Raw genomic sequence first — 9,076 nt, 5'->3', positions numbered from 1 at the left:
GTCCTATATTCCTGATTACCAATATGCATGTTGCTAAACACTAAATAACTTTCTGGACAGAACCATGATTATGTTTTTTATGATTAGTTCTCATACATATCCACTGTAGATTTAATCAGATGTAGGTTCTGAGATGTATATGACTTAATTGATCATATTTGACATTGTGTTGCTCAATATTTGACAGGGACAAATTCAGTTGACAATGTATATGTTTGCAGATTTTAATGATTTAAAAGGATTTAGATGCCATTTTCCCCATCATATTTTTCTTTGTGTTTAGTTCAGGTTTAAACAGAATAATATAACATTTAGGAGTAAATATACTGAATAGTAGAGCAAAACTGGAGGCCAGAATAGCAAATATCTCCACAGCTACAGTGAATTTTCCAGGAGAGCTGACATAAGCTGGAATAAAAGTGATCCAAACTGCACAGAATATAAGCATGCTAAAAGTGATGAATTTAGCTTCATTAAAATTATCAGGCAGCTTCCTAGCTAGAAAAGCTAAAACAAAGCACAAGAATGCAAGAACTCCTATATACCCCAAAACAGCCCAGAAACCGAGAGCTGAGCCCAAACTACATTCTAATATGATCTTTTCCTTGTAGTAGTTCATGTTTTTGTATGGGAAAGGAGGAGAAACTGTTAACCAAAGCACACAGATAAGAACCTGTATGAGAGTGAAGGTAAGTACACTGAGTCTCTGCTGTAGAGGCCCAAACCATTTCATGACATTACTGCCTGGGAGTGTAGCCCTGAAGGCCATTAACACCACTACTGTTTTCCCCAGTACACAGGAGATACAGAGGACAAATGTGATCCCAAACGCTGTGTGGCGCAGCATACAAGACCACTCAGATGGTCTTCCAATGAAAGTCAGTGAACAGAGGAAACACAGAGTCAGAGAGAAGAGCAGCAGGAAGCTCAGCTCAGAGTTGTTGGCTTTAACAATGGGAGTGTCCTTTTCTATTAGAAATAAAATAGTTACCAACACAGTTAATGTAGCCCCAAACAAGGAAAAAAACACCAGCATTATCCCCATATCCTCTGTAAATAAAAGAAACTCAATAACCTTTAAAACACATTTATCTCGCTCAGCATTAGACCAATATTCTCCTGGACACTGCTCACAGTTATTTGAATCTGCAAAATAATCATGGTTATTGTTATTATTATTAGGAAGAATAAACTTTTATTCATGGTTTTATTTGTTAATGGAATTGTTGATGAACTGTATCCTAAATAATAAAAAAAAAGGATACAAAATGTACAATAAACAACTTTTCTTTGAATCTTGGTCATGCTGAAATTACCTGTCTGGTTACTGATCTCTCCATCTGCACATGGTAAACAGTCATAGCAGCAGACAGGCCTTCCTTTCTGTGCAGCTTTCCTGGTTCCTGGAGGACAGCTCTCACTGCACACAGACCTTGGCTTCTAAAATAAACAAAATATTACAGCTACAACCTTTGAATTGTAAGGTTTCATCTGGCAATCCCAAGCAGCTGTTAAGCCATAATTGTTTGTTATTAATTATGCATAATATGCTACTTTACAGGTCTGTAATTGTTACTATGAATTTCTATACTGGTGCAGAATGTTTCATGTATATAGTTTTTTGGGAGAATAAAGGTAAAGCCAAAAAGAGCCTTATTTAATAAAAAATATTTATGACACTTTCGAGTATGTTCGTCAAAAACTTAACAAACAATGTCTGTACCTTTCTTTTTTCTCCAGCCCAGACTATGTCTTCAGAATTAAGTACAAATTGTTGCCCAGCTGGCAGGGAGGCATCATAATAGCCCACAACCTTAAACTCCACTTCTCCATTGAACCCTTGTTGCCAGTTCACCACATCATATTTTGCAGCCGTTGCCCCAGTGCTGTCGAACAAAATATGGTCTCCTATTTTAGTGGTAAAATTTACGGTTTTTAGAGACTCAACAACCTGTAAATGGAAAAGAAAACAAATATTTATTTCAGTATAATATCAGTCATGGATATTGCTGGCTTTGCTTCAGTTCTTTATATTACCTGCCATGATTGTATTGTTTTGTTTTTATCACAACTCGTTTCTGTGCATCTCAACAGGCTGTGTAGGGAATGTGCCACAGCATAAACCGCATTGTAGATGTTATTTGCATATCTCAGTTCTGATATATCTTTACTGTAGTTTTTAAATTTAACAAGGTCTACATATTTGCTGCATTCGATTTCAGTATGAGAAAGCTTTCCCTCTGTTTGAAAGCAAGGGAAATCTTCATGCCAAAATCCATTGACAGCATATTCAGCAAAACCATCAATTTTTAGTTTTCCCACATCAAATCCAATGGATCCAGTCAATATGTTGTAACTTGCTGGTGTGACTAGATCAACAGCAGAAATCCATGCCTCGACACCAATCATCTGGTAGCCAGTGACATTGTTTAGAATTAAGTGATCTATTAGAATGTTCATATCAAAATGGGCAAGAAAAATGATAATTACTTTGGCTGTGCCTTTCTTAATAATATCAGTCACTTTCCTGATTTTCTCAGGATCTGACCTGTCAACCTTTTCAGAATACTCAACACATATTCCTTCCTCTTTGGCTGCATTCAGAAAAATGGCCATTCCATTGTTTCCATAGTCATTATCACTGTGTACAGCTCCCACCCAAGTCCAGCCAAAGTGCTTGACCAAATATGCCAGCGCTCTACTCTGGTAATAGTCACTTGCTATGGTCCTGAAGAAAGATGGGTACCCTTTCTTGTTGCTCAGACATTCACATGTAGCAGCATGACTTATCTGAGAACAGAAAAACACATTAAACAATGCATTTTTGCTGAATAATGCAAAGTTGTTTTTTTTGTTCCAGGCAGAAAAAAATAGAATCTATGAAATACACCAATTATTATGTTGTAGGTACACTATGAGTGTAAAAGTATACTCATGTATAGTGATCATTATAGTAAAAATAGCATTCTTTCCATTAGTTTTACCACTCTATTTTGGTCAGGTTTGAGTTGGACACCAAAGCAATCCTGGAAATAATGGGCATAAGGCAAACATGTAACATTTTCACACACCCTTTCACACCTAGAAATAATTCAATTTAGCCATTCTGCCTGTCGGTTTGCTTAAGTATTTATTAGCAGATGGTAACCAGAGAACCCCACACACAAACATAGAGAAAGCATGCAAAATTCTACACACAGGATTAAACCTGGGGCTGTGATGTGCCAGTGGACCACTATGCTATCCAATGCACCACTATGCTATCCAATAACATACATTACTCAAAAACAAATTAACATCTAGGTTAATCATGCAAGTCTTTTGGATTCTTGAACAGAATTAATATAATTTACTTGCTTGTTAGAATTGTGTTACAAGGTAAAATTCAGCTTCTCTTAAGGCAAAAGGATTAATGATTATTAATTAAATATAAGTAGATGTAAAATGAATATTTAGAAATTTTATAAATGAAGCATTTATCTTTCCTGTATATTTAAAGTGTGTTTTGTAACTTTTAATTAAATTGTTAAATAAATGACGATAAAATCATTCACCCTTACCACTGGGATCTGAAATGGTCCTGTAGTTTGTGTGAGTGCTATAGTACGAGTAGACTCCGACTCTCCTATGATGGCTTGTACTACTGCTTGTCCAGAGCAGGCATCATCTGCTGTCATGTCCTGACCATTCATCAGAGCCATGGCTGCCTTCATAGATAACAAGCTTGAGAGACAGTTGTCATAAATCTTGTAACCAATTGTGATATTTGGGAGCAAGATTTTGCTTCTGTTGATTTCATCAATTGCAAAAATCATAGTTTGAGCAAGGCGTAATTCACTGAGGTCACTTCAATAAACATACATAAAATATCATGTCAAAGTACTTATATATTTAATGATAAATAAAAGAAAATAATGGAGAAATACATATTATATAGAGCAAAATTACAGTCTCTAATGTGACTACAGTGTCATAGTTTACTAACTACACAGTGAAATTTTCCATTACAACAAACCTAATGCAGATTAAAGGTTGAGGTTTTTCAGTATATGTCAGCAGCTGCATCTGTGTACCATCATGTAATGCAAAAATAGCTCCAATTATCACATCTCCATCTTTGTACAGCAGAGGACTTTCTGGGTTTTCCAAAATATGGCAATATTCTCCCTTTGCCTGGTGGAGAGAAAGGAGTAGTATAAGGAATAACATCACAAAGTTTCTACAATGCTTTTGCTTGCTCAGTCCTCAACAAATACTCTCTTCAGATATTTATAGAAATGCTTTGGGTCTTCTGGGTATAACCAAGCAGATTAAACAAATCAGAGAAGTGTTCATCTTTGTAAAGTCATTATGGAGAGGGATGGTAGCTGCATCTTTTAATTATATCTGCCTGAAATAACTCAACAATGACCACAAATTATTCACACTTAGACATACCTGTCTCTAAACCATTAGGAACACTTGCTCATTTACAGTGAGAGAAAAAAAAAATATTTGATCCTCTGCTGATTTTGTATGTTTGCCCACTGACAAAGAAATGATCAGTTTATAATTTTAATGGTAGGTTTATTTGAACAGTGAGAGACAGAATTACAACAAAAAAATCCAGAAAAACAAGCATTTTAATGAGAGAACTACTGTAAGTATCTGATCCCCTATCAATCAGCAAGATTTCTGGTTTCCAGGTGTCTTTTATACAGGTAACAAGCTGAGATTAGGAATACTCTCTTAAAGGGAGTGCTCCTAATCTCCGCTTGTTACCTCTATAAAAGAAACTTGTCCACAGTGGTAATCAATCAATCATATTCCAAATTCTCCACCATGGCCAAGACCAAAGAGCTGTCCAAGGAAGTCAGGGACAAGATTGTAGTCCTACACAAGGCTGGAATGGGCTACAAGAGTATCGCCAAGCAGCTTGGTGAGAGGGTGAACAACAAATGGTGTGATTATTAACAAATGGAAGAAACACAAAATAACTGCCAATCTCCTTCAGTCTGGGGCTCCATGCAAGATCTCACCTTGTGGAGCTTCAATGATCATGAGAATGGTGTGGAATTAGCCCAGAACTACTCATGAGGATCTTGTCAATGATTTCAAGGCCGTTGGGACCATAGTCACCAATAAAACAATTGGTAACACACTACACCATGAACAGACTGATATCCTGCAGCACCAGCAAGGTCCCCCTGTATAGGCCCATCTGAAGTTTGCCAATGAATATCTGAATGATTCAGAGGAGAACTGGGTTAAAGTGTTGTGGTCAGATGAGACGAAAATCGAGCTCTTTGGCATCAACTCAATTCTCCTTGTTTGGAGGAGGAGGAATGCTGCCTATGACCCCATTGCCTAAGAACAACATCCCCAGGTGACAGGACAACTGGACCGCATCAAAGGGATGATGGACGGGGCCATGTACCAATTTTGAGTGAGAACCTCTATCCTCAGCCAGGGCATTGAAAATGGGTCATAAATGGGTATTCCTGCATGATAATGACCCAAAACACATGGCCAAGGCAACAAAGGAGTGGCTCAAGAAGAAGCACATTAAGGTCCTGGAGTGGCCTAGCCAGAAAATCTGTGGAGGGAGCTGAAGGTTCGAGTTGCCATACATCAGCCTTGAAACCTTAATGACTTAATGATCTGCAAAGAGGTGTAGGACAAAATCCCTCCTGAGATGTGTGCAAACCTGGTGCCAACTACAAGAAATGTCTGACCTCTGTGATTGCCAACAAGGGTTTTGCCACAAAGTACCAAGTCATATTTTGTGAAGGGGTCAAATATTTTCACTCATTAAAATGCATCATCAATGTATAACTTTTTTTTTTATTTGTTTTTCTGGATATTTTGGATATGTTTTTATTCTGTCTCTACGTGTTCAATTAAACCTACCATTAAAATTATAGACTGGTCATTTCTTTTTCAGTGGGCAAAAGTACAAAATCAGCAGGGGATCAAATATTTTTTTCCCTCACTGTATGCAGTTATCCAGTCAGAGTTTACATACAGTTGTGTGGAAAAAACATGTCTGTAGAGAGTCTGCAGGCTTGTCGGAACCCAGAGCCCCTCTCTGGGTGGACACTTCAGGGTGGTTCTAGAACCTTTTTCAATTACCAATATTATCAAAAAGTCTTATAGTTCAGATCAAAAATGCAGGACAGAAACAAAGAAATAAAGTACTCCTCCAGGCTTGGATGAGAAGAAGCAACCGGTTTTATTTAAAAAATATCACTGGAAATGGCACTCAAATACACAGATTCATGAACCGATGCAGTCAAGCACACCCCCCTTCACAAATCCCCCAGTATATATACCTTCTAGCCCAGCTGCCTAAACTTGCTGGGCTCTACTTTTCTATGGATTGTTTTGACGTTCACTAATTTTCCCCCTGAAAAACAGCCCCACCTTTCTGTGGCCTTCATACAGCCTATGAGTCACAAGTTTTAATTTTAACATGTGTTAGTTGTTGATCTGTCTAAACTTCAGAACTTTTTTAAACCAAAACCACATTTATTTCATTACCCCTTATATCAATATCACTTATACTTTAACCTACATAACCCACATGTTCCATATGTTTGTGTACTTGTTTGTTGTTCCTGTGTGGTTCATGGTGACTGCCTCTGCAATTACTTAGAATCCTGAGGATTTATATTTAAGGATTATTATTATTTAAGGAAAGGGTGCTGCCCTTATTTTACTTCAGTTTTCAATCATTGCCTATGTGGTAGTAAAGATAAAAGGGGTAAAATGGCTCTGTGATGTTAGTCTAGTTTTTTTAATTTAGGTTAACTAACCTAGTTTACATTTAAACTATTTATTTAGTCATTTACTTTATTTTATTTTATTATTTATGTATTTAGGCTAGGATTCCAGTTTATTTTAATCTAGTTTAATTTAATTCTCTAATGTTTACATTAACATCAGCCACTACAATAATATTTTGCTCGTTTCTCCTGGCGTTTCAATAACATCTTCTCCTAACACACTCCCGTCTCAGTACCTATTGTTTTGCTCTTACTTATGCCACAAGGAGTTTTACCAACTTTCCACTTATTACGGTAAGCTACTTTTTATTTGCATAAGATGATAAGATGCAATATAACACCTGTACATTATATAAAGGTAGTTTTAACATTAATTGTGAACTATTAATAAACTGTTAATTAATTGTAATTAATTAACAGTGGTGGAAGCAGCCTCCTCCCCACTTCAGAAACTCACCAGTGGCCCAGGAAATGGTAGGAGAGTGCTCCATAAGCCAGGGGGGTCCGAGGATAATCTCCAATGTGGACCTCTCTAGAACCAGGAAGTGGATGTTCTCAGCGTGCAGGCAGCTGATCCTCAGGTGAACTGGCCCCACAAAGTAGCGCACAGTCCCCCATCCTAGGGGGCTTCCAGTAATGGAGTGGATGTGGTAATGGACAGGGTTAGGGCTCTTCTTAAGGCTCAGCTGATGGCAGAGGTCGGCGGAGATGAAGTTGCCGGCTGATCCAGAGTCAAGAAGCGCATGAACTGTAATTGGAGAAACACTGCATATCAGTTCTACGGGAGTGGTGAGTGGTTTTGATTTATTAGGAGGATAGGAAATTGCACTCACCGCAGGGCGTACTGGGTATGAGGGACATGCAGGCAGTGCATGTCCCGGTTGGCCGCAGTAGAGGCAAAGACGCTGGGTCAGCCGGTGCTGTCTGTCAGTGCGTGACAGCCTCGAATGTTCCACCAGCATGGGCTCTGAGTCTGGGTCTAGAGAGGAGGAGGAGACCTCAGAAGTGCGATGGAAGTTTGGTGAGGGTGGAATCCCCGGGTCCGCCAGGCAGCACTTCCTTCGCTCAGCGACTTGAAAGGCTGTCTGGATGAACGATTCCAGCCTGATAGAGTCATCTATGGTGGCCAGTTGTAGACGTACCCCTGGTTCGAGTCCCTGGCGGTAGGTGGTCAGCAGGGCGCGCTCTTCCCACCCACTGGCAGCAGCTAGAGTGCGAAATTACAAGGTATATTCATTAATAGATGGTTTACCTTGCTTTAAGTGGTATAGTTGCTCCCCTGCACTTGTTTTCCCGGAGGGATTGCCGAAGACCTCTCTAAAGTAAGCGAGGAAAGCGTCAACAGACTGGAGAACCGAGCCGTTCTGCTGCCAGAGGGAGTCAGCCCAGTGGAGTGTTTTCCCAGTCAAAAGAGAGATGATATAAGCGATCTTGGCTCTGTCTGTGGGAAAGCGGTGGGGTTGCATTTCCATCGCGAGAGAGCATTGGAGCAGGAAGCCACTGCAATCTTCTGCCGAACCGGAGTAGGTGGAGGGCATGGCCATCGGGCCGGCGGGGCACACCACTTCCGGGTTGGGTGGAGGAGGCTGAGGAAATGGCTGAGATGCAGTGGATTCCTGCAACGCGGGGAGCACTCTCCGCAGCACGCTGGCCAGCTGTTGGATGGCGTCAGCGGCTGTCGGTTCCATTCTGTTCTACGGTCTGGTCTTCTGTCAGATAACACCAGAAAAGAGCAGGCAATGGAGTAGTTAAACCCCGGAAGGGGTATGTTTATTAACAATAGAAAGCGGGTGGAAAAAGGGAGAGAGGAGAATACTCAGCTTGTCTGCGGAGACTGAGAACCGGAGCTGGAGGGAGATGATGCTGTGCATGGAGGAGAGTAGAGTAGGGAAGAGAGGTGATCGTGGAGGAGAAAAAAAAGGAGGAGGAGAAGGTAGTAATCAGGGCAACGCAGGAAATAGCGGAAGCTGTAGCGCAAAGGCTAATAAATAACAGCGTGATATGGAGTCGGTGTCTAAACGAGACCAGACAGGGATGAAGTTAAGAGTGCACTCTTAAATAGGTGAGTGGAGGTAATTAACTGACAAGGTGCAGGTGATCTAACTTAATACTCTGGAGAGTGAGGGCGCTGGTGAGGGGTCAGGTCTGGCGTGCCTGTGACAGTACCACTGCATAGCCAGCTCTATTCCCTTTATCAGTTCGATAACATGAACCATCAACAAAAAAGACAAGCTGTGCACACGCCTGAGGCTGTGTTTCTAAGTCATCTCTTAATTTCAAGAACCTTTCAGATTCTTCTGAACAGTTATGTG

The 9,076-nt window shown here is 40.0% G+C and overlaps 1 protein-coding gene across 1 annotated transcript; it reads right to left on the bottom strand.

The window, feature by feature from the left end:
- Positions 1-232: 232 nt before the first annotated feature.
- LOC131351529 (extracellular calcium-sensing receptor-like) lies at positions 233-8,452 on the bottom strand. Its single transcript, XM_058386945.1, has 9 exons — positions 8,017-8,452; positions 7,222-7,971; positions 4,257-4,291; positions 4,016-4,173; positions 3,561-3,846; positions 2,038-2,790; positions 1,724-1,951; positions 1,317-1,437; positions 233-1,146 (listed from the first exon to the last, which is right to left on the bottom strand). Exons 1-9 carry the CDS (start codon positions 8,450-8,452, stop codon positions 233-235), a joined length of 3,681 nt encoding a protein of 1,226 aa, XP_058242928.1.
- Positions 8,453-9,076: the final 624 nt, after the last annotated feature.

This window comes from Hemibagrus wyckioides, linkage group LG04 (assembly GCF_019097595.1).
Source record: "Hemibagrus wyckioides isolate EC202008001 linkage group LG04, SWU_Hwy_1.0, whole genome shotgun sequence".
NCBI lineage: Eukaryota > Metazoa > Chordata > Actinopteri > Siluriformes > Bagridae > Hemibagrus > Hemibagrus wyckioides.
This window is presented reverse-complemented; position numbering and strand designations above follow the sequence as displayed.

What these genes read in the sequence shown, in the direction of transcription:
- LOC131351529 (XM_058386945.1), bottom strand. Translation starts at nt 8,452, where the DNA reads ATGGAACCGACAGCCGCTGACGCCATCCAACAGCTGGCCAGCGTGCTG. An exon ending in TCTATAAATATCTGAAGAGA is followed by an intron (nt 4,174 to 4,256) that starts GTATTTGTTGAG and finishes TCTCTCCACCAG; the next exon opens with GCAAAGGGAGAATATTGCCA. An exon ending in GGGCTGGAGAAAAAAGAAAG is followed by an intron (nt 1,438 to 1,723) that starts GTACAGACATTG and finishes TTATTTTAGAAG; the next exon opens with CCAAGGTCTGTGTGCAGTGA.